The 24,600-nt window shown below is 38.5% G+C and overlaps 1 protein-coding gene across 6 annotated transcripts in view; it reads left to right on the top strand.

Moving 5' to 3' along the window:
• The window catches only part of LOC126188174 (E3 ubiquitin-protein ligase RNF19A-like), a 359,822-nt gene that overhangs the window by 267,715 nt on the left and 67,507 nt on the right, over positions 1–24,600 (top strand). For all 6 annotated transcript variants that reach the window (XM_049929728.1, XM_049929719.1, XM_049929692.1 and 3 more), the window contains 3 exons: positions 7,070–7,214; positions 7,377–7,513; positions 19,041–19,138. In XM_049929728.1, the coding sequence (XP_049785685.1) occupies positions 7,070–7,214; positions 7,377–7,513; positions 19,041–19,138 (380 nt within the window). The remainder of the gene's footprint in view (positions 1–7,069; positions 7,215–7,376; positions 7,514–19,040; positions 19,139–24,600) is intronic.

The following is a 24,600-nucleotide window of genomic DNA, read 5'->3' as shown; positions in this document are numbered from 1 at the left end:
CTAACCTAAGGACATCACACACATCCATGCCTGAGGCAGGATTCGAACCTGCGACCGTAGCAGTCGCGCGGTTCCGGACTGAGCGCCTAGAACCGCTAGACCACCGTGGCCGGCCCAATTGTTGGGGAAAACTGATGTTAGGCAGTGCACTACTAGATGCCAAATGAGATGTAATGGAATATGTCAATAGAGGGTGTAAAAGTTGCTACATTTGTAAAGTGGATTTTGGGAACTATTTCATAAACAGACATTATTGCCGTTCTATCAGAATGATTTTTAAATAAGTTCGTCTTGGCAATTCTTATAGTATTGGAATAATTGTGTCATTGTTTGTACAATGGTTTTGTTATATGACCTAGGTGCTATTTCTTCTATCTAGACATTCCTGTTTCTGTAACACTTCCCAGCCTTCACTTTAAAAATATACCAATATTACCTCGTCATCACCTTTGCACCCTCTGTCGACATATTCCATTACTTCTCACTCACCCTCTTGCGGTGCATTGCACATTGTCAGATTCCCCAATACTTTGCCATATCTACACCCTCATGTGATGGTATGACCTTCCTCTGTGGCATAGCCACTGTCATTACATGTTACTTATTGCTATTTTCAACAGTTTTGTAGCACTGGAGAATCATGATCCCTTTACTTCAGTGTAACTTAGTTTCCTCATAGTTTCTTGGGTTTCCTACACTATCTCCCTTTTCTATTTCAAAAAACTGGACTTGAAGTATTCAGTTACATGGCCTTCAATGAATAATTCTTGGTTTTCTGTTTCTGCATTACTCAACATCAGTTTTAACTGGCAGTGCTTGCGACAAGTGCCATCTGAACATTGGGAGAAATAAATTCTGTAATGATCTTTGCTGCAGATTTCTAGACCTGCATTTTTTGGTATAGGATTTTAGGGCTCCCCTTGATAATTCAGGTGCGCAATAAACTTGATAAATGCTCACTAGATGACATGCAGTGAGCAAAATCATATCACATACAAAGTAAATACATTCCAAATATCAAAATTTTAACAGTAAGTTGGCAAAGCATCCATAACAAATTTCTTGAATTTACCACAGTCCTGCAAAGCTCTTGCACTCAAATTATACTCCTATTTGAGAGCTGGATGAAACCCAAATTAGAAAGCTCTGAAGTTTTAAATAAGGTACGGAGTGTATATCAAAAATACAGGTTAGATGCCCTAGAATGGGGTGTTCATTGCAGTTGACAAAAATATTTTGTCTATAGAGGTCGAAATTGAGTCTGGTGCCAAAATCATCTGGGTGAGAATAACTAGCCTAGGTGTAATCAGTTTAATCATCAGAGGTTTTTACCAGCCACCCATTACTGTAGAATCATTCAAAGAATTTCTATTACCAGTAGCTCTGAAATACTGCAGTCATGCAGTATTGGTTGGAGGCAACTTTAACCTGCGGAGTATTGACTGGAATGTATAGAGATTTATTGCTGGTGGTATGGACATCTTGTGAAGTAGTTCTGAACAGTTTCCGGAAACTGTTTAGAGTAGCTAATTCAATAACCCATACCCAATAGAAATATAGGAAACAGGTGTGACCTTATCGATAGTGTCAGTATAGAGGCAGGTATAAGTGATCATGTCATCATAGCGATGATGGTTACTAAATAATAATTAATAAATGTATAAAGAAGGCTAAGAGAGTATTTTTGTTGTTGTTGTTGTCTTCAGTCCTGAGACTGGTTTGATACAGCTCTCCATGCTACCTTATCCTGTGCAAGGTTCTTCATCTCCCAGTATTTTTGTTAGAAATAGCAATAAGCAGTTGTGAGGCTCTTACTTAGATGATGGTGAATGGATATCATTTATTAGTTCAAATATGATGGACACAGAGGAATTAAGGGCAAAATTTTGAAATGATGGTAAATCATGCTCCAAAAAAGTTGCGCCAAGTAAGTGGATTAAGCATGGAAAAGTTCCACTGTGGTTTCATAAAAAAAATTTGGAGGGTGCTAAGAAAACAGAAATTGTTGCATTCTCACTTCAAAAAACAACACCAAAAGATAAACAGGCGAAAGTTAATAGAAGCTCGTGTATCCATAGAAAGATCACTGCATGAAACATGCAACGGCTTCCTCCATCATACCTTAGCAAGACACTTTGCTAAGATCCTGAGAAAATTCTGGTCTTGTGTTAAATCGCTAAGCAGGGTGAAGGCTTTTATCCAGTCACTCTTGACCTGCCTTAGGTGGCAAGAGAAGACGGCAAAAGGAAAGCTTATCTGTCATATTTTGCATTTAATATGTCTTTCATGCATGAGGATTGTACAAATGTACTGTTGTTTGATCATTCTGCAGACTTCCATATGGAGGACATAGTCATAGGCATCCATAGCTTAGAGAAGCAGCTGAAAGAGGTGAAAACACATAAGTTACTGGTCTAGATGGAATTCTAATTTGGTTTTAGAGGCATACTGTTTAGTGAAGGTACAGTCATCAGAAATGGGTTCCAGACTGGCTTGATGTATTCTTAAGTAATAGAACTCTGTACATTGTCCTGGAAAGCAGGTATTAATCAAAGATGAGAGTATTTCCAGGAGTGCCCCAGGAAGTGTGATAGCACTACTATTGTTATCTATATATGTAAAAGATCTGACAAACTGGGAGGGCAGCAGGTTTCGACTTTCTGCTAATGATGGTGTAGTATATGGAAAGGTATTCTCATTGAATGACTGTAGGAGGATACAGTCTCTCTTGGACAGCATTTATATTTGATGTAGTAAATGGTAGCTTGGTCTAAACATATAGAAATATGAGTTAATGCAGATGAGTAGGAAAAAAGATCCTGTAATGTTGAATATCGTACTAATGGTGTGTTTCTCATCTATTTAGATATGTGAAATCGAACAAGTATGTAAGGTTGGTATTACGGTGACTGGTCAACTTTGGTTTATTGGGAGAATTCTAGAAAAGTGTAGCTTGCTGGAGACGGCTTGTAGAACACTTTCGTGATCTATTCTTGAGTACTGCTACAGTGTTAGGGATCTCAAACCAGGCTTGACTAAAGGAAGACATCAATGCAATTCAGAGGTGTGCTAGTGGATTTATTTATGATCAACAAGGGGTGTTACAGAAATGCTCCATGGAAATCTGTGGAGGGAAGATGATGATCTTCCTGAAAAACACTGTTAAGGAAAATTTGGAGAACCGTTGAAGATGACTGTGGAAAGATTCTACTCCTACCTGTGTGCATTTCGCGCAAGCCCACAAAGACAGGACTAGAGATATTAGGCCTCGTAGAGAGGCATATAGACAATTACTTTTCCCTCACTCAGTTTGCTAGTGAAACAGGAAATTGAAATGTATACAATACTGAAAGAACACCATTTTGCTATGGCTGGTACAAGGATAGAAGGCCTCAAATATTTTTTTGTTTTGATGGAACAGTTTTCTACTGGCTTCTTCCTTAAATAATATTCTTTGCACTGGAGGGGGGGGGGGGGGGGGGGAGGAGAGAGAGAGAGAGAGAGAGAGAGAGAGAGAGAGAGAGAGAGAGAGAGAGAGAGAGAGAGAGAGAGCCGGGGGTTGGGGGGAGGAGTTGGTGTGGAAGCTAGAAGGACATTATTTATTGACATTAGTTGACAACCAAACATTGCATGGACTCTTAACGTAAACAAAACACTGACTGACCCCTTTGACTGACCCCTTTGACTGACTGACTTCACTGACGTCCCGCTGTGTCGCTTTAAATACAATTTTTAACACTTGCTACATTGTTTTTAATTGTAAGTGACATTTTGTAATAAATTAACAATTTCATCTAAACTAATTGCTGTTACATTTGTACAGATTACAACGTATGATGTAGAATAACATATTATTTTTTATCATCATCTTTGGTCTTTTGTGTGAAATTTAATTTACAATCTGATTTCAACAATTATTTTGCTTTTAAGTTAATTTCATAATTAGCGATTGTACGAATTTCGTTGCTAACATTAGTTTGATGTATACACATTGTGCTTTGCTGTATTACATAAATTAAAGATACACTTGTTGTCCTTACATGGCTGAGTTTTGTAAATTTGGGTAGTGTAACTATCTGCGTAATTTACAAGCACCATTAATTACAATGAATTACGTAAAAATGAATTACGAATGAATTTGCATCACTGTATTATAATTGTTATTTCCATTTGAATTGGAATGACATTTTTTATGTTAACTAATGTGCCAATTGCAATTATGGTAATTAGAGGTGTTAGTTATTTATGACAACATTTCCACAGCCTCTGAATATTTGCTGCTAAACATTTATTACTTCAGTTTCTTGATTTGATATATAATTTGGCATGATGTACTTAATGTTGTTAATGAGAACAATCTGTTGACAATAATGATGATGTACATCCTTCTACAATATTCTACATGTGTTTATGAATACTAATAGGTTTTTTTGGCAAATTGAACTGAATGATACCTATATAGATAGACATAAAAGGCCTTAAGGAGCACTGAATTGTACAATAAATACATGGATATCTGTGTGTGTGTGTGTGTGTGTGTGTGTGTGTGTGTGTGTGTGTGTGTGTAAAAACAAAGATGATGTAACTTACCATACGAAAGCGTTGGTATGTTGAGAGACAAACAGACACAAACACACACGCAAAATTCAAGCCTCCTGATGAAGCAACCATGGGTTGCGAAAGCTTGAATTTTGCTTGTGTGTTTGTGTCTGTTTGTTTGTCTATCAACATACCAACGCTTTCGTTTGGTAAGTTACATCATCATATATATATATAATCATAATAATCTTAGAAGAGGCTGTAGCATTATAAGAACATAAAACAGTGCTTTCCAATTAAGGCTGGGATGATTGCAGGAATTTTTATAGGGTTTCTTAAAAGCTTAGTTGCTATGATCAGTGTAGAGAAAGAAAGATGGTTTTTAACTGTTTTCTTCACATCAAAAAGGGACGTATCTTTCAGTAATGTTAGTTGTTTAATGCCAGTAAATGCAAAAGTCACAAGCAGCCTCTTGACCTTAAAGTAATCACTCAGTTTATTATTGAATGACAGCTGTGCAGAGGACGGTTTCATAGATAGATAGATAGATAGAGAGAGAGAGAGAGAGAGAGAGAGAGAGAGAGAGAGAGAGAATTGCAGACAGTGAAAAAGTGAATTCAAAGTAACAGGGTTAACCGCCTTTCAGTAAAAGCCCACTTGAAAGAAAAAATATTTATATTTGTTCAAAACTGATGAGTATTCTTTTATGCCAAGACCAACCATAAACTGGAAATTCTTGGAAGGAAACTTCCTCAGCTGCTGAAACTATTTTTCATTCCTCTTTGCAATCATGAGCAGCAGTTTCTGCCTGTAGGAATATTTTAAAGTATCTTTATCTGCAAAAGACATGATACTGCAAGGTACATTGTAATATGTGGTACCCAAAATCTTATAGTATAAACAAATTGGTAAAGTGACTATATTAACTGAGCTTGAAAGGCTTTTTCGATTGGAAAACCCTTTGAGCAGCAACATACGGAAAATGTGTAGATTAAATGGACTTACCTAAGTTTGTCAGTCTTCTCCTCCTCTAACATAACGTCACTAGCCTTTTTATTTTTGCTCGGTGATACCATTTTGTCAGCAAATCATGTGAACTCTGTTGAAAGCTTTTCCAAGTCAACAAAACCTGCACAAACTTTCCTACTTCTTTCTAAATATCTTTCTCCAATTATTGGATAACTGTCCAGTTGCATCTCATCTACCTTTGTCCTTTCTGAAGACAAATGGTTTTATTTCCAGTCCTTTCTCAACTTTTGATTGCTATTGCCTGTTCATTATTCTTAGAATTATTGCCAGTTGAAGTATCAGACATACATTGTTTACATCTGTGGCATTTGTTTTCTTCACCTATCAACACATCACTGTTTTTGTGATGTCATCAGGTCACTCATCTAGCACATAAGTGTTACTATACGTTCAGTATTTCAAACTGTCCTTTGGTTACTTAATTTGGAATCCTGTCTCCACCATTTGCTTTTCCACACTTTGTCTTCTGAACTGCCATCTCAACTTCTTCCATAATGTTTGGAAATCCTTTGTCCTCGTTGAGTAATTCCTTTCATATGGAAAGCATCTGTATGACTTCTTGCCACTCGCAATTCTTCTACGTATCTCTTCTATTCATTTATTACTCCTTGATTTTCTGCAATTTCATTACCTTTCTCATCTTACGTCATCCATTTGGTATTCCCCATCGCCTTTCTGAAGTCCAAGGTATTTACTTCCTGTTACATTAAATCATACTTTCCCTTATTTTCTGGCTCCTCAGTTTATTCACATTTTCTATAGTCTTTGTAATATAGATTTCAGTGTCTTTGTGGAATTTATTGTTTAGAGTATCTTTCATTACCTTCTTATGAGGTGAATTTTTATATCTATAATACAGTATACATTGAGCATCGAGAGAGAAATAAAATAAAACAACTAAAACAAAGTTCACCAAAGAATGTCCAGCACGTGATTTTCGTCCTAATCATGTCAAAGTGAAGATCAAAAAACACGTTTTAAGCTGCAAAATAGGGATAAAATAAAAATAAAATAAATGAAATAAAGTTACTGATGTTTGTTGGTAAACTGTAAAGTGAACAGGAAGGTCTCCACAATCTGCCCAGCTGTGTCACTAGGAGCTCCTAAAGACTGTATATCAGTGTTATACCTGCCCTTCCACAGCACATCTCTTAAATGGGTGGCAACACAGTGCTCAGACATTGCTGGGAGTGCTTATTTTGCACACAAGAAATGGCTTACAGAAATAGGAACTCGCATAACTAATGCAAGAAATGCACAACAAAAGAATCTCTGTACATCACCACATGTTGCACAGCATTGTTAGAAGAGAAACTAACTCTTTAGTCACCCTGTAAGACAAGGCACTCTTCTGGGAAAGGCTATTTCGGCTATTTCTCCCACCAAAAGCACTGCTCATTCTTCAGTTTAGTTTTTGTGTGTGTGTGTGTGTGTGTGTGTGTGTGTGTGTGTGAAAATAACATCTGTGATCAAACTCTCAAGTATGAAAATTGCATTGCAGGTGATGACATTAAGCCATGTCCGCGTTGTCAAGTGTTAATAGTGAAGATGGACGATGGCTCATGCAATCATATGACGTGTTCACTGTGTTGTGCTGAATTCTGTTGGCTGTGCATGAAAGAGATTAGTGATTTACATTATCTGAGGTGGGTGATGCTGCTGACCATATAGCTACTTCATAAATTAATGATATACTGACTTTATTTAAAAAGTAAATATCTTTCGAATGTAGTGATTCAACTAATGAACATTCTATTTAGAACAATGCTAAATTGTTTAAAGATTAATGTAATGCATTCTTTAAACAGTCCCTCTGGTTGTACATTCTGGGGAAAGAAGCCCTGGTCCCGGAAAAAGAAGATCTTGTGGCAGTTGGGGACTTTAGTGGGTGCACCTGTTGGTATAGGTCTTGTTGCTGGCATTGCCGTTCCAGCAATGATTATAGGTAAGGAAACTCTTAATTTATTGGAACAGTTTTGAAAGGTAGTGTGTCGCTGCTGTTGTGTTTTATATAAAAGTATGCATTTTATCCAGTTTTTGTGTCAATACTTTGTGTGCCTGAATAGTTTTAAGCAGGCTGGTGTGTCTTTTGTTATTATGTAATTTGGATATAAAATAGCCATCTAAAAGAGAATGGAGTCTCCCTCCCTGTTATTTTTGCTTCAGGTTAGTGGAGACCTTTTATAATATAAATCTGCATAATTGTCTTAAGTTAGTTGTGTTAGACCTGTCCCTACACAATTCAGAAAACTGATTCTTTGCGTAATTTGCCAATGATCTCTTGCTCTGGAGTGATATTCATTTTAAGAAAGAGGATTATAAGAAATGGTTAATAAATCCTTCACAGGATGTGAAAGTGAGAATGTTGTTACATTTTGCTGATACCGCAGCTAGTGCTTCCTCTGTGCCTATAAACATGTGAACCTTCTACTAAACCAATGTGTTGTTCAAAGGAGATACTATTTCCTCTTTCTGCTTGGTGTCACTATAGGAGAGAGAGTTCTGTGGAATGTCATCCCCCCCCCCCCCCCCCAAAGTAAATGTCAAACATAAGACAATATGTGAAAGAACCAAGCATTAGACTGTAGAATAGACAGATCATACTCCGACCTGGACCTACAATCTAAGGATCACCAAAAAGATTTCTAACCAACTAAGCTCATAAAGAAGGAAATAAAGAGAAGGAAAAGGGAAACATGAAAAATTACGGCAAATTTGAAGATGTCTGACACCTCCCCCCCCCCCCCCCCCCAAAAAAAAAAAAGGGGGGGGGCACAGTAACTGTTACCACTTCCACTAGCAGAATTATAAAAGCTGATGCAAACCTACCCTACCATATGTGTTTCATTACTAGAATCATGGTTAACAGCCAACCATCATCCTAAGAAGCAGTTTGCTACAAAAGTACTTGAACAGTTTCTCCCAGCACCCAGACAGAATGCTGTAATTCATTGATTGATGTGTTAGTCATGAGTTGATGAATTGATTTTACTTTCTGAGTACTCAATCTCAACATTTGAAAGTGGTTGGTGTCATGTAATGGATCCTCTTAGATTTAGTTCAGTTTTTTTACATGTGCAACAGTGTTGACGTGTCATCAGGTTGTAAAATTGTGCACTGTACAAAGTGATTTTTTAATCCAGCATTGTTCATTTAGTGGCCAAAACATGCAACAGAAGATTTTGAAGGGTTGGTCTGCCTTCGCTGTTACTGCCTTCATTAAACTGAAGATGTTAGTGCATGTTTGGTGTGTTTATGTAGTTCATATGTTTTGACTGTTTTTTTTTTCCCCCTGGGTAAAACAGTGCAGTTTTTTAAGAGGCTCTTTAAGGAAAATTTATTTTTTAACATATTCTAACTAATCAAAATTATGAACTTTTACTGGCATTAGGTATCTACCTAAAAAGTTACCATTACACCTATTCTAAACTTATGCCATTTATTGGTTGTCAGAATTTTGATGGTAAAAGGAGAAATAAAATAAAAAGAAATGGTTTACATCAATTTTTATCTTCACTGCCTCTTTTGTTTAGCCTGTCTCCTGTCGCACCACAATTTTTAATCATCACTGTCATAACAGGGCATCTGTGAAACTTACATCTTTGTTGTCACAAATATTTGGCTGTTTCTTCCGAATATGTTGCAACTTTTTGGAACCTAGAGCAGAGTTTGTCTTCTACTGACATGAGAACATTACATTGTCTTTTACTACAAAAACGTATCATCTGTCTGCTGCTCTCTCATCAGCTGTGTAAAACCAACACCTGACACACTCCCTATCATTTTCATCATACCTCACGGCGATCATCAGCAACATTGCTGCTCAAAACAAATAAGTATGCCACTGGCCTCAGTCTAGACTTTTGACACTACTGTTCAGTATTTGTCCAATTTTAAAGTCAGATTTGATTCTGAGTACAAATGGATTCAGGTAAACTGCAGTTTAAACATAATAGCTGTTCATAAAAAGCCTAAATACGCGTTGTGAGTTCCCATGGTTGGCAGCAAAACGAAATTTCTTGCCTGCTGACCATTCCCCTTCCCACCATGTTGTAGTTGTCAGCTAAGCTCCTGTGCCCTCCCAGCCTTCTGTAGCATTGTGCTTGAGTAACAATGAAACACTGATGACTGTACCTTCTAGTGTGCAGGTCATATGTAAACACAGCAACTAATACACTTTCACTCGCCCCGCGATCTAGTGCCTTCTGTTGGTACTATCTCCACAATGGGCCTTTCTGCTACATTCTTACAATAACAATTGCAGTGAGTTTAATGTGGTTTGTTTCGTTTGTTAGACATTTAATTCTGCATCAATTTTCCTTCATCTGAGTGTCACCACCGTGTTCTAAAACTGGTTAAAAGCTGGTTACATTCCCTTCCCCTTAGTCTAATGCGTGAGAAGCTACCAAATTTTCATTTGCAATGCACTTCTTAAATAATTTGTTTCTCATAACAAAATAAAATACAGTCTTGGATTCAAAATTGTGTAATGGTTTTTGAAAGACAGGATTTTCAACTTTGAATGTTGCCTTTACTTTAAAAGCAGCATAGATGTATGTATACAGTACCCATACATGTATGAGAACTTCTATTGCAAATCTATTTGAATACAACAAAAATTTGAGTGTTGATGGAATTTAATGATATTTCCTCTGTTTTTCACAAAATTGTCAATTTTTGTAGGCAGAACATTAGATTTTTGTGGTTCCTTTCTCACTTATTCTTCTGTTGCACTAGCGCTGCAAGTCAAATGACACATGATTGAGTGAGCAAGATTGATCTCTATCAAGCACTTCTGCATATCAGGAAATCTTGAGCCCATTCAAAAGAAAGTATTATTTGGCAAACTCTACTCTTCGGAACTTTTCAAAATAATTGTACAAAACTTCAGTAGCCAAAGCTTCATCTTTAAATGTAAAATGTCCCCAATATTAACCTATTAAACACTGTAAAAAAGTTTACCTCGACAGCACGTAGTTTAATCTGCGAATATAAGACTACCCTGTATTTATTGACTGACTAATTTGGGAGAAAACTTCATCTTAAAATCAAGTAAATACAGTAATTTCACTAAAATCTTCACCATTGAAACTATCTTTGCCAGGTGTATTGTAATAACTACCCACATTTGTTGTCTCCTACCTGCATTAACTTATCATCTGTTAACAATTGTCTTCCTTCTTGTCAGGTCCTTACTTACAGAACTCTTCACATGCAATTGTGTTCATACATGTAGAAGTAATGTATTGGGGACATTATTGGGGAACTCGCAATTTAAGGGGACCACACCCTGCCTATCCAATCCATGTTAACTTAGGCAAGTATTTGACCCATTTCTGAAAAAACTATTTGATGCAGGACCTTAATATTTTTACTGTATGTTACATGATGCTAATAGTCAACTGTACAGAAATCTACTTTATCCATTTTATAGTTTTTAAGAAATACTTTTTTAAATTTATTAACAAAAAAATATTGAATTTTTTCCTGCAGAAAATAGTTTTTTGTGAACTTCCTAATGTGGGAATATTAATGCATGTAGTACTGGAGGTGGCTTTTAATGTTATGCAGAGTCTCTGAAAATTTCATTCATTTATCTATGATAGTTTCTGATATAATGGGGCATATGTACTGAAAATTTTAGTTTGCGGGAAATTGACTCTAAAGAAAAAACTTGTTGCTTACAGTTAATTAAAACTGTCCTGCTGCATATGATGGCCCTTCTTTGGCCTCTAACAGGTCTTCCAGCTTCTTTTTCACCTTCCTGGATGTTTGTCTTGCTTTCTAGGCCATATTAGATGCAGACCTGTCTGCATCAGCTATCCTCATTTTATCGCAATGTTGCAGCCCAGTGATCATATTTTCACCAGGATTAATTGCTAACGTGCAATGTAGGGGATATAAAGGTCTAAAATGTATGCGCAAAAGTGGGTGACAGAAAAGTGGGCGTGGCACATTTACACACGTGGTAGGAAAATGCTCTTTAAATGCTCAAAAAAGATTTTTTTTTTTTCAGTGAAGTACTTTTCAGAGTACTTAAAGAAAACCTTAATCTGTCGAAATATGATGAAAACCGAAAATAGATTTTTTTTTTACCTGAACCACAGTGTTGACCCCTTAAGACTCTATTAAGAACTGGGAAAATGACATTGAACTGGATTGGTGAAGCTGAATGTTGGGTATCTTGTCTTCTGTTACTGGTTCTAAATACCTTTTTCCCAAGGTAGGAAACATGTGACCTACTATGTGATTAGTGATTGATTCTCCTTCCCATTCTCTCAACCTCTCGCTTCCTCTCTCATATTAAAACACTCATTTTATGGTGAATAAAACATCCCTCTCATCAGACACAAATATTGGGCTGTGAAAGGTGCAACTTCAAACATGTATTTGCTTTGAAACTTACCAGACGGTAGTAATATTGGCAGCAGTCACCTATAATACTGCCATAAACGCTCTGTAAGATGGACTGTCTTGGATTTGTTTTTTCATTTTGATGCATTTAATTGTGCCTCAGACAAACTTTCTCACTTTATATTTTATTGCATAATGCTCTAAATTTAAAGTGCATACTCGCTAAGAATTCCTCTCTTCTTTTCTATTCCTGTACTATGACCTTCCTCTACCATTTTCACATTTGCAGCAGCTGAGCAGCTGTCTTCATTAACAAATTAAGAAAAAGTTGGAGTAGGGGGGAGGGAGAGAGCATTGGAAGATAAAAGTTACCTTCAAAGTTTTGCTGACCCCTTGAATATTATAAAGACATAGTAAGTCTTCTCAGTGCTCAAAGGGAAACAATAGTATACTGTTTTACTGTTCGGTGCCAAGTAATAAACATTAACAACAAAGTTGAAAGGGGCAGTCGGAGGTATAAGGATGCTGCCAAAGAGAGTGTAACTTTCCTCCTTGAAGTTGATGCAGAATTATCATAATTTTATTTATTATTTGCTATTTATAATGTGTTGCTTGTGCAGATACAGAAAATTTTTATGTTAAATGAATATACACACTGGCCCTAGTTAATTTTGTAAGTGCTAGTTTTCATGGTTGACTTAGTGTGTAATAAGAAGTTAGTTTTTTGGAAATATCAGTTATGTAAGTCCTAACTTCATTATTACAAATGATTTTAGAGTGAGGATAGCTCAATTTTTGCTGCTTAATTTCTATCAGTACCCCAGAGTCCTTAGTAAATCTTAATGTAATACTTAATTGGATAGATAAAAAAATCTACTCACCTAGTGGCATCAGAACACGCAAATAAAAGATGGTTCTAATTGGCAAGCTTACTTAGCCAGTGGCTCCCTCTTCAGGCAGAAGGGTTGAAGGGGAAGGAAGAAGGGTGAAGGAAAAGGAGTGGAGAGGTCTAGGAAAAGGGGTAGATTTTAGGAAAGTCACTCGGAACTGCGGGTCAGAGGAGACTTACCATATGGGATGAGAAGACTGATTGCCGGGGACTGCATCGGACGAGATTTGAAAACCTGAGAGCTTAAAGGTGGAAAACAGGGTAATATGCAGACAGAGATTACTGCTTAAACATCATGTATGAGTTGGTAAGAGTGAAAAGCTAAGTGCGTTGTACATAACAGAGATGGGCAGTGAAAAATAGACAGGAAAGACAAAGATGTCGAAAACTAAAATGGAGTGAAGCAAAGAGTAGTTACAGTGAAGAAATGCTGAGACGGAAGAAATTAATCTAAATTAAGGCCAGGTGGGTGGTGAGAACCAAGGAAATGTTGTAGGGCTAGTTCCCACCTGCAGAGTTCTGAGAAAGTGGTGTCTGGGGGGAAGAATACAGGTGGTGCATGTGGTGAAACAGGTGCCAAGGTCACAAATGTCATGTTGCAGAGCATGCTGCGAGTTACCAGTATACACCGTTCGCCTATTCCCATACATCCTAACTGATAATTTGGTGGTAGTCATGCCGATGTAGAAGGCCAAACAGTGTTTACATAATAGCTGGTATATGATGTGTTGTTTTGCAGGTGGCTCTCCCTTTGATAGTATATGTTTTGCCAATAACAGGGCTATTATAGGTGGTGGTGGGAGGGTGCATAGGGCAAGTCTTGCAGTGAGGATGCATAGGGCGAGTCTCGCAGCAGGGACAGTCACAAGGGCAGGAGCCATAGGGCAGGGAGATGGGTGCAGAAGGAGCGTATGATCTGACAAGAATATTTCAGAGATTGGGAGGGTGAAGGAAAGCTATTCTAGGTCGGTGGGCAAAATTTCAGACAGAATAGATTTCATTTTAGGGCCTGATTTTAGGAAGTAATGGTCCTGTCTATGTAGCTGATTAACACATTCCAGACCAGGATAATATTGAGTCACCAATGGTGTGGTCCGAAGCTGTATTATGGAGGGATCAGCAGTACCAGGATTGGATGTGATGGCCTGGGAAATCTTCTTTCTAACTAGGCTGGTGGGGTAATTACTTGCATGAAGGCTAAAGTTAGAATGATGGTATATTCCTCCAAAGAGTCTGTATCTGAACAAATATGTTGGCCTCAGATGCCAAGGCTGTATGAGAGGGGACGTTTGACAGGAAAGGGATGGCAACTGTCAAAATGTAAGTACTGTTGTTTGTTGGTAGGTTTAATATGGATGGAAATGTGTAGCTGGCATTCAGTGAAGACGAAATCGACATCAAGGAAAGTGGCGTGGGATTCAGAATAGGACCATGTGAAATTTAATTGCGAGTAGGTATTCAGAGATTCCAGGAATTTTAACAGGGCGGACTCCCCATGAGTCCATATGGTAAAGATGTCCTCAATGTATCTAAACCAAACCAGGGGCTGAAGACTTATGGATCCCAGGAAAGACCGCTCCAAGTGATTCATGAAAAGGTTGGCATAGTAAGGAGCCATTCTGGTTCTCATGGCTGTACCTCTGATCTGTTTGTATGTCTGCCCCTTATAGGTGAAGTAGTTGTTGGTAAGTATAAAGTTGATTAAGGTGAGTAGGAAGGATGCCATAGGTTTGGAAGCAGGTGGACACTGACTGAGGAAATGTTCAGCAGCTGACAGACCATGCACGTGGGGAATGTTGGTATAGAGGGAGATGGCATTAATGGCGACAACCAAGGTGTGTGGTGGGAGTGGGACAGGTACGGATTTCAGACAATCTAGGTAATGGTTGGTATCTTTGATGTAGGAGGAAGTCTTTGTACTACGGGTTGCAAATGTTGATCAACTAAGACAGGTATACATTCCATTGGTGCATTGAAGCCAGCAACTACCATAGGTGTTAGTCATTGTGAGGGTCCTGAGGTTTCAAGGAGAGACTGCAGGTCAGTTTGAATCACAGGAATGGGATCTTCATAGCAGACGCTGTATGTAGAGGTGTCAGACAGCTGGCTCAGACCTTCACTAAACCAAGCGAGGTGGCGCGGTGGTTAGCACACTGGACTCGAATTCGGGAGGACGACGGTTCAATCCCGCGTCCGGCCATCCTGATTTAGGTTTTCCGTGATTTCCCCAAATTGCTTCAGGCAAATGCCGGGATGGTTCCTTTGAAAGGGCACGGCCGACTTCTTTCCCCGTCCTTTACTAATCCGATGAGACCAATGACCTCGCTGTTTGGTCTCTTGCCCCCAAACAACCCAAACCCAACCTTCACTAACATACTCCTTTTGGTTAAGTACTACAGTGGTAGATTCTTTGTCTGCTGAGAAGATAATGATGGAGTCATTAGCTTTTAGGGAATGTAGAGCCTGGAGTTCTGTAGAGGACGGTTAGGGTCATGTTGTAGGGATCCGAGAAAGGGTTGTGAAGCAATACTGGATGTGAGAAATTCTTGGAAGGCTTGTAAGGGATGATTTTGAGGTACTGGTGGTGGATCAAGTTGGGATCATGGTCTGAACTGTTCAAGGCAGGGTTCGATGTCATGTTTGCTGTTAGAAAGGTTTTGGGATTGTACTGCAAAGTGATACTTCCAATGGATATTACATGTGAAGGAAAGTAGGTCCCTCACCAAAGCAGCATGATAAAATGCAGAATTAGGGCTGAAAGTGAGGCCCTTAGATAATTCAGAGAATTCATGAGGGGAGAGTGCTTTAGATGAGAGATTAAGGATACTGTACTGTTGTGACTGGATCTTGGGATTTTGGGTTATTGCTGTTGGTAAACGTTTCAGGATGTGAGGTCATGGTCCAAGAAACTCTTCTGTTCCTGACATTTCGTCCAGGACTGCGCTGGACATCCTCAGAGGTGTTCCTCCACTGAGTCTTGCCGACAGTCAGTCATCAAGACTCAGCAGAGGAGTGCCTCTGAAGATGTCTAGCGCAGTCCTGGATGAGACGTCAGGAACAGAAGAGTTTCTTTGACCACGACCTCACATCCCGAAAGGTTTACCAGCAGCTATGTCATCTGGTTATGAAAGCCTTCATTGTGTGATTATGGGTTATTCTTGGTCTGGGAGGCAGTGGTAAAGGCTGTGGGATGTTAGCCGGCCAGAGTGGCTGAGCGGTTCTGGGTGCTACAGTCTGGAACCGCACAACCACTACCGTCGCAAGTTTGAATCCTGCCTCGGGCATGGATATATATGATGTCCTTAGGTTAGTTAGGTTTAAGTAGTTCTAAGTTGTAGGGGACTGATGACCTCAGATCTTTAGTCCCATAGTGCTCAGAGCCATTTTTTGTGGGATGTTAAGGAGATTGGCCAAGCTTGATTCGTAGGAGAGGAGTGGTGGTTGATAGTGTGGCTGCTTAGGAGGCTGCAGAGGGACAGGAATGGAAATACCACTGTTCAGGGAGTTTTGGACAAAGCGGGATAGCTTTTTGAGGTGAAGACTGGCCTGTTGTTGCAGTTTGAAGTTGGCATGGCAGATGATAGCATTCAAGGAAACATGAGCGGCACACAACTGCAGGATTTTGTAGGAGGAGAGAAGTCCGGTGTAGTGAAAATTTGCTGATGAGGCATATAGGTCACAGATTAGCCAGGTAAGAGCAAGAGATTTCTGTATTAGAAATTATAAAAGAGCATGGGAACATTTGAAAGTACCTGTTTCTGGATGCAGTCCTATCCTACACCAGGTTCTTTTTATAGTTTTTAATCAGAAAATCAGTGTCCATCACTTTCACTTCCTTTATAGCTCTCCCAAGTCAGGTAACATCTGGTTCCATGGACGAGTATGCTTTCCTTGTCTGCTTAGCTCTATTCCTTCGTCAGTGCCCATTCTGTAGGCCACTTTCTGTTACTAGTGTGTTTCCATGTTTACTTCTAGTGACTGCAACCCATTTTATAGGAACATACCTGAAATGCCACTGATTAGGTGGGTTAACGACTTCAGCAACTGAATTCTTGAATACTTCATTGTACTCACTCATAGAGGTAATTGTGACTTTAGACAGAATTTTTCTGTACAGCCAAAAATTGAGTTGTGCTGTAGAAATGAATGCCCAATCCATTGGATAGATCTTCACTAATTTCACATTGTCAGAAGGGAGCTTCTTGTGTTATCAAATAGCTCAGCATATCTAACATTCTCTGGTTTTTGTTTTGCCCTCCACAGCTGTCAAACATCAGCCAGATGTGAGGATGCCACTACGACCTGTCTGTGTTAACCTGATTAAATGATTGTGTTCATAATTATAAGCTCTTTTTGTTTAATTTTGTCTGGAACTTTTATAAGGCTTGATGTACTCTCTGTCCACCATCCTGCATTGATACTATTTCACTCTGGTTTGCTGATGAAGCTGCATACTTGCAGTAAATATGAACCGGAAACCCACTTTAAGAGTGTGTAGTAAAAACAGTACCTGTAAGAAGAAAGCAGGGGTCCTATGTTTTCCTAAACAAATGGTTGCTAAATGATTGGTGTACTGCTTATTAGAGGAAATCATGACTGTGGCCATATGAAAGAACCACTTTTTACATTAATATAATCTAACGTACTGCAGTATAAATTACTGTTTATAGATATGCTGATAATGAAGGTCTTATTATTTACATGCAGTAGAATAGCACAAAATAGGAAAGTTGCTGATTGAAGGCTATTTCATGTGTTTTGCTTTGTTCCCCTTCAGTCGGTAGGCTTTGCTGATCTTTCATGGACTATCCTTTTTGGAGTTGGTTGTACACACATTCCATGATTAACATCCATGGTTATGTACTCTTTATATTTTATCCAACAAAAGCATCATAAGTTTTCTCCATGCATTCATAAACAAGCCAAGCCAAGAAAAATGTGCCAATATGGCTGGGTAACAGCTGTTGTGCTACTGTTTATTGTTTCATAGTAGCATGTAGCAGGGACAACTTCATGGAACTTCCACAAACAGCTCGGCACTAACTTTCATAAAGCAATAAACTGGGAAAGCAGCATTATTGGGGTAAAATACATATGAGTACAAAGTGAGTTTTGCATCTTCTTGCCTTTATAGATAATGACAGATGCTTAGGATACATAAAGTTGTGCTACTTTATTATGAAGTGAATTAACTTGGTTTTGTTTAACAGCCAGAAGTGAATACGTGAACTTCTGCATCTTTAGGCTATTTTGCAGGTACATTTTGGGGCAGACATAAGCTGTTTTGCTTGTGTTTTAAGAACATAATTGGTAGACAGTATCACTGAAAACAAAATGACAACTCATTTTTGACAAAAAGTGGACTTACTACATTTTGCTTGTAGGCATGACAGTTAGTAACAGCAATGGACATTTAGGGATGCAACAATTCAATGGAGGCCAAATGTCTAATGACAATCAACCAAAACAATCACAAGCTTGCAGTAGCTAGACTGACAACATGACCATGTAAGTGGAGACAGTTGTTTTGGAGTTTTGTCTATTGGGTGTGAAAGATATTGCTTCTGTATAGGACATGAGTGCACAATCCTGCATGATCTTAAAATGCAGAAACTGTCCTCCAGGTGGGTCTCATAGATAGTAATGGCCAACCTCAAGGGTGTACACGTGCAGTTTTTTTCAGGCGACATTGACACTTGATGAAAGCATGAATATGTCTTTCTTTTCAATAACTGTGACAGTGTACGAGACATAGGCGTGAAATTTCAATCCTAAAACAAAGTGCCAGTCAGCCCAGTGGAATCTCATAGGCTCTCTACTACCAAAAAATTTCACATAAGGGCTTGTCCTGAAGAAATAATGGTGGTGACTGTGATGGTGTAATCCTTATTCATTGTGTTCCAAAGGGCATTATAGAGCTGGATGTGTGCAAGTACCTGTAATTGAATATATTTTACGTTTTAACATTAGTGATGATGTATGATGTGATCAAATTGCTGGCAACCAGTCGAGAGCTTCGACTCCTGAAATGTGTTGCATAAAATTGATCGCTGTCTTATTATAGTTAAATGCTATAATTTTACTATTATTTGAAGAGTAACATGTGCAATATTATGTCCTAAAATGAGAAACATTAAAGTTTCGTTTATAACAAAGAGTAGCATGCAATATAATTGGATTATAGTTAAAATATTGATGACTTGACTTATGTCGTAATAAACTTTTGCAGGTATACCCGTTTGGGTGGGACGCAAATTATATGCCCGGTATGAGCAAACAAACAAACATAAACGCAACTTGGCCATTGCAGGCGGGGTCACTGCATCGGTAAGTACATTTAAAGACATTCTTACAGAACTGTACAGGGAGAACGAATAATGCTGTTCCGGAAAATATTTACAGTAAAATGAATGTGGGATTGACCCTTATTAATGGCAGTCACAGAAGATGGTGGAAATGCCTGTCACTGATGTTTTGCAGTGCAGTTTCACCTGCAGACTTTGCTGGAGGTTTTGCCAAAACACTTCCAGTCTTAAACTCTTGCACAAACAGTTCCACACCTGTTTTCTATGAATTGTGCTTCCCACAACAATCGACAATGAACATCTGCTGTTATGTCGTGAGTACATTTTGTGTTTCATTCAACTGGTCACTACACTTACCAGCTCCTTTCACACTGACTCAAATGTAAAGACACAGGAAACTGCTTGGAACACAGCTTATGGGGGCTGTACATGTGCATATAGTTGACAGCATCCGATTAGTGCATCAAAATTGTGATTTACAGCATTTTCTGTGATGGGCAATTCTCCTGTTCAATAACAAGGGTCAATTCCATGTCAGTCTCACATTCCTTTTTTTTTTTGTCCACCCTGTAGTTAATGTATATAATTATGTTCTTTTGTTATATTCCTGTTGCAAGGGTGTTGATCCTAACATACTAGACTAGTATTTTAAACTATGCGCTCCAATGTACATTGTTCCATTTAACTGTATATAGCTACAGCTTCAGCCAGTGATAAGCTACATCATTACTATTAAATGATGACAGTAATACTCTAAAATACATTTCATTTTATCTCATTTCCTCTTAAATCACTTGTTACAAAAATGTAATGATATGTATATGATACATAGATTTTCTTACCCTTTATAAAGAATTTATAATTGGAAAGAAAACATATATTTAGAGAAATGCAATAGGTGTCATGCTTGGGTTTGAATCTTAGTCTGGGAGATACGATACCAGTCTATACCACCCTTGGCATGATCATTCTGAAATCCACACTTAATATGTTTGGCAGCATGTTCATAGAACTAGTTTGTTTGTTTCTTGACTGATCCACTCTCGAATAGCACATGGGTGAAATGAATGCCTAAATCTTTCTGTAAGAAACGCGTACTTAACATTATTTACTCGAAACATTGTAGTCTCAACACACTTAATATTTCTTTTTAACCTGAAAACACTTAATTCTCAATGCATTTACTTAACATTATTATTTCACCTAAAACCTCGTTTTCTCATTGCACAATTGTTGATCTTCTTCTTTGTCTTCTTGTTGCTGAACTGCAGTACCTCCTTCTGCTTGGAGTATGTTGTACTAATCATAGGATACAGGAAATATCCATTTCAAGCTTGAGAGAATGTCTCTTAGCTTGTCTCCTTTAATAGGAAGAGGCAACAGATTCTAGGCAACCATTGTATGTATCACTAAACATTAATGTTGGGGTGGGACTTTATAGCTCAGCAGAAAATAGAGTTGAACACAATTTTTAATAATGAGTTTGCTTTGAGCAGTTACTGCTTGTGGTTGGTAAAACAGCTGTTTCAGTGTAGAGAAGCTGTAGAAACACTCTAGAGTCATACAAGTTACCTTGAATGGCTTCTTTCGCTGGGATGTTCTTAGATCAGGTCCATAAACACTTTGATAATGTGAAATGACATTTTTCTCCACCTGAACAAAGTCTCTGTCATTAGGTAGCTTGTTGTGTCCAGCCTGAGGAAAGGTGTTCTCTATGTATCTGTAATGACCAGACTTTTAACGGGCATAGCCAAAACGCCACTAAGGTCCAGTTCTTGTTTTGTCCACCACAGTTGTCGGAAAATGCACTCAACTTTTCACCTTTGATGTCATTCTTTTCGAAATACATCTTTAAACAGCTTGCTATTTTGTCTGGTACCCTTTTAGCTGTTGCTTCATCTCAGAGAAAAAAATGTCCTTGGCTATCTGCACAAGAATGGATACTAAAATTATAGCACCATATTTTATGCTTATAAAACATTGGCCTAGTAGTCAGTTTAGGTGTGGGTAGTGTGTGTTGCAAATTGAATGTGATTACATGAATATTTTTGTCTTGTTTTGCTACTTTCATTGCTTCACATATTGCAGATTGCCCAGTCTCTGCTTTTCGAATGTGGAATTTCCTGCTTTATTCACAATGAATGTATTTCAGTTTAGTTTTTACATTTCTCAGCATGCTTGATTGCTGCGTAAATTGAATCACACTGTTGACAGTTGTCCATTTTAGGGCTCTTGAAACTTACATTGAATTCCTTGGTAAATATTCATTGACATTTGCCTATAGAAACAGACCACGTGCTGATTGACATTCATCAATATACTTGTCATAACAGAGCTGCATGGAATATTCCATACTTAATTACTCTCGCAATGAATCTTTTCGAGTTTAGCGACTCCTATACTTTGGAAGTTTGCCAGTAAATGCTTTCACGTCGTTGATGCCATCCTTTGAATATTTTCTAGGATGACTGGTATACTTAAATCTGCCATCAGAAGTAGGTGAAACAGCACCATTTTTCAATTGTTTCACGATACGCTCCACACACCCTCTATTTTTCTGAAGTCCATGTATGTTAAGAAATGCAATTTGCAAACAGTGATGTCCTTTCCAGCAGTTATCACTGTATATAGGATTGTTTGACTCTCTAGGTACCTCATGTTTAGTCTTCTTTCAGATAACTGTTTTTGATCACAAGCAACCTTGTAGGTAAGCATTTTGAGTATCATAGCAATTCATTTTCCAGAAATTTCGAAATATTGTTTGTTTTTCTACTTTGTTGATAAGCTGTAGACATTTTTTAGGACATTTGTGTGGTGGGCCTATCCTTTTCTCTTCATTAACAGTAGCCTTGCCTCTGTACTTCGTGTACTGCTTTCCTTCATCCTGTTTTTCTTCATCTGTTCTTCCACACTGCCACATTTTAGCGACTTTCGTCCTATCCATATGCACTGTTGATCAATAACATGTCTAGTGTCTGCTTCATCGTTGTCACTACTGCATGTATCTTCGGAGAGACATCTCCCACCAAGAAGCCTCTCAACCTACAAAAAAATGAAAGTTGTAAGATTAACATTCTGCACAATTCTAAGAATAATGAAACACCTAAAACTATACATCCACTGTAGTTTTCATTATGTGACATATAAATTGACATTACCCCACACACCTTCTCTAGGGAAAAAATCTTTAAAAAGATAAGCATGTGGAATATAGAAACTCCATAACACCACCCATAACGTAATACTGATTGCTATTAGAAGGCTAGGCATTAAAATATTACTACATTTACAGATACAGTAATAATTCATAGAAAACTAATGTGGATTACTTACTATGGCAAGTAAGTAGTGTTAAGGATAGCTCTTAACATTATTGGCGTAGCGTTGTGTAAATAATGTTACGGGATGCAACTTAACGCTGTTTAATTGCAGAAAAAAATATTCATATTTACCTAATTATCAACAACTTGGGAGGTGCTTTCATCTTCAGGAACATATTCTGGGCCTTCATCAGAGTCACAAGTATCCAGGTCATCTCCACACACATTCAAAAACTCACTGAAAAGCTTGTTTTTCACATGAACATTGGACACTTCTCTCACTTGCCACAATGTTTTAGGTGCTTACCATTGTTTACTTGCACGTGAATAGAAAAAGCTGCCAACTGCGAAAATCTAAACATTGACAAAGTGGTGCCATCTATCGGTTTTTCGTGGAACTTTTACTAGTATGAATGAAACATGCCATCTCTGACATTTTACAATTAATAATAGTGCTATTCAGAAAGAAGGGAACGTTTCCCCCTCATGCCGCTCGGCATGCACCACTCACGTATATTTTGGTATGTGCGTGCTCGACAGCTCAGTCGGCATCCATCTGTGACAGTGGGGATGTCTCCGCGCATCTGGTTTTTTTGATATTCGGATTTGAAATGTGCGCTGCAGTCGAAAATCCCGCCAGTTGTTAGGTGCGGTCTGTGATACGGTTTTTGTTGGCAAAAATCCTAAAACCTATAGGAATTTATCATGAACTGTGTGAAGTGTACAGAAACAACGTAATCAGTGAATGTTCCATCTGGAAATGGTGCATTCGGTTTAAAAATGGCCAAACCAATGTTCATGATGAATAGAAGAGTGGATTCTTGAGCATTGTGACTGATGATCTTGTCACTAAAGTTGATGAAACAATTTGTGAAAACCATCGCTTCCCAGTTACGGAGCTTTCGCTTTCTTTTCCACAAGTTTCACGGACTTTTTTGTTCGAAATTTTCACTCAAAAGCTATACTACCACAAATTTTGTGCATAATGGGTGCCAAAAATCCTTACAGAGCACCATGAAGAAAACGAATGAGGGCAACATTGGGGGCATACCACAAACATGGTGATTCATTACTGGGTTGAATTGTAACCGGTGACGAGACTTGGGTGAAACACGTCAATTGCAATACTAAATTACAGTCCACGGAGAGGGGGACACAAGGTCTTCCCAAAAACCAAGAAAATGTTTGCAGCAAGGACGTTGACGGCGACAGTGTTTTGGGAGATGCAAGGTGTGCTTCTTATTGATTTTTCTCTAACGTGGAGCAACCACAAATTCTGCTCGTTACTGTCAAACTTTGCACAGCCTTAGAAGAGCAGTTCAAAACAAACGCTGAGGAAAGCTGACATCCAAAATTTGGTTTTTGCACGACAATGCCCGACTTCACGCAGCAATCTGCACTAAAGGACTCCTTAATTAATTCAAATTGGAAATTTTCCGTCATATGCCCTACAGTTTACAAATTAGTGAATAAATTTTGTGAAATGCGAGGTGTTCATGACAAGAAGCATTAACGACTACGTACAGTGCTAACAGAAGCTCACTCTGATAACATTGCATACTGCCTGGAAAATTCCGCTAAAATGTCTCTAAGATACCTTCCACGGCAAACACAAATTTCTTCACCTCTGTACAGCTGCTGCCAAGTTACTTGGGCTAAGGCTCTATAAAGTAATAGTAGGGAGGAACTTCCAAACCTTGTGATCTAATCGTCTTCCATGCAAACAAAGGCTCCACCACTCTTGTGACGAATCTCAGCTAATTCCTGAAGAAAGGGGGATGTTGGGGTGAAGAGGGAGATGGATTCGTGTGTGATGTTCTGGGGAGGCCCCATGTATTTCAGTAGGATTGGAGGTTATGTTTGACCTCGGGGATGGGCTCAGTCTGCAGTGCCTGTAGGTGGAGGAGTGAGACAGTTGGTAGAGTCCTTTCTTCAGGAAGTCATTGAGACTCACCACGACAGTGGTGGAGCCTTTGACTGCAGGGAAGATGATTAGATCTAAATCTGACTGCATGTTGTGTGTGGTTTCTACCAAAAGGTTTGTCTCACTGCTAACTGCACACCACACTCCTGTTTTCTAAACATGAAGGGATCCCTCACAAAGAAGAAGAAGAAGAAAAAGAAGAATAAGAAGAAGAATAGATCTATTGCAATTCCAGTGTTG

The sequence above is a fragment of the Schistocerca cancellata genome, chromosome 1, assembly GCF_023864275.1.
Source record: "Schistocerca cancellata isolate TAMUIC-IGC-003103 chromosome 1, iqSchCanc2.1, whole genome shotgun sequence".
NCBI lineage: Eukaryota > Metazoa > Arthropoda > Insecta > Orthoptera > Acrididae > Schistocerca > Schistocerca cancellata.
The sequence above is the reverse complement of the archived record's forward strand: the minus strand, read 5'-3'. Positions and strand labels throughout refer to the sequence as shown.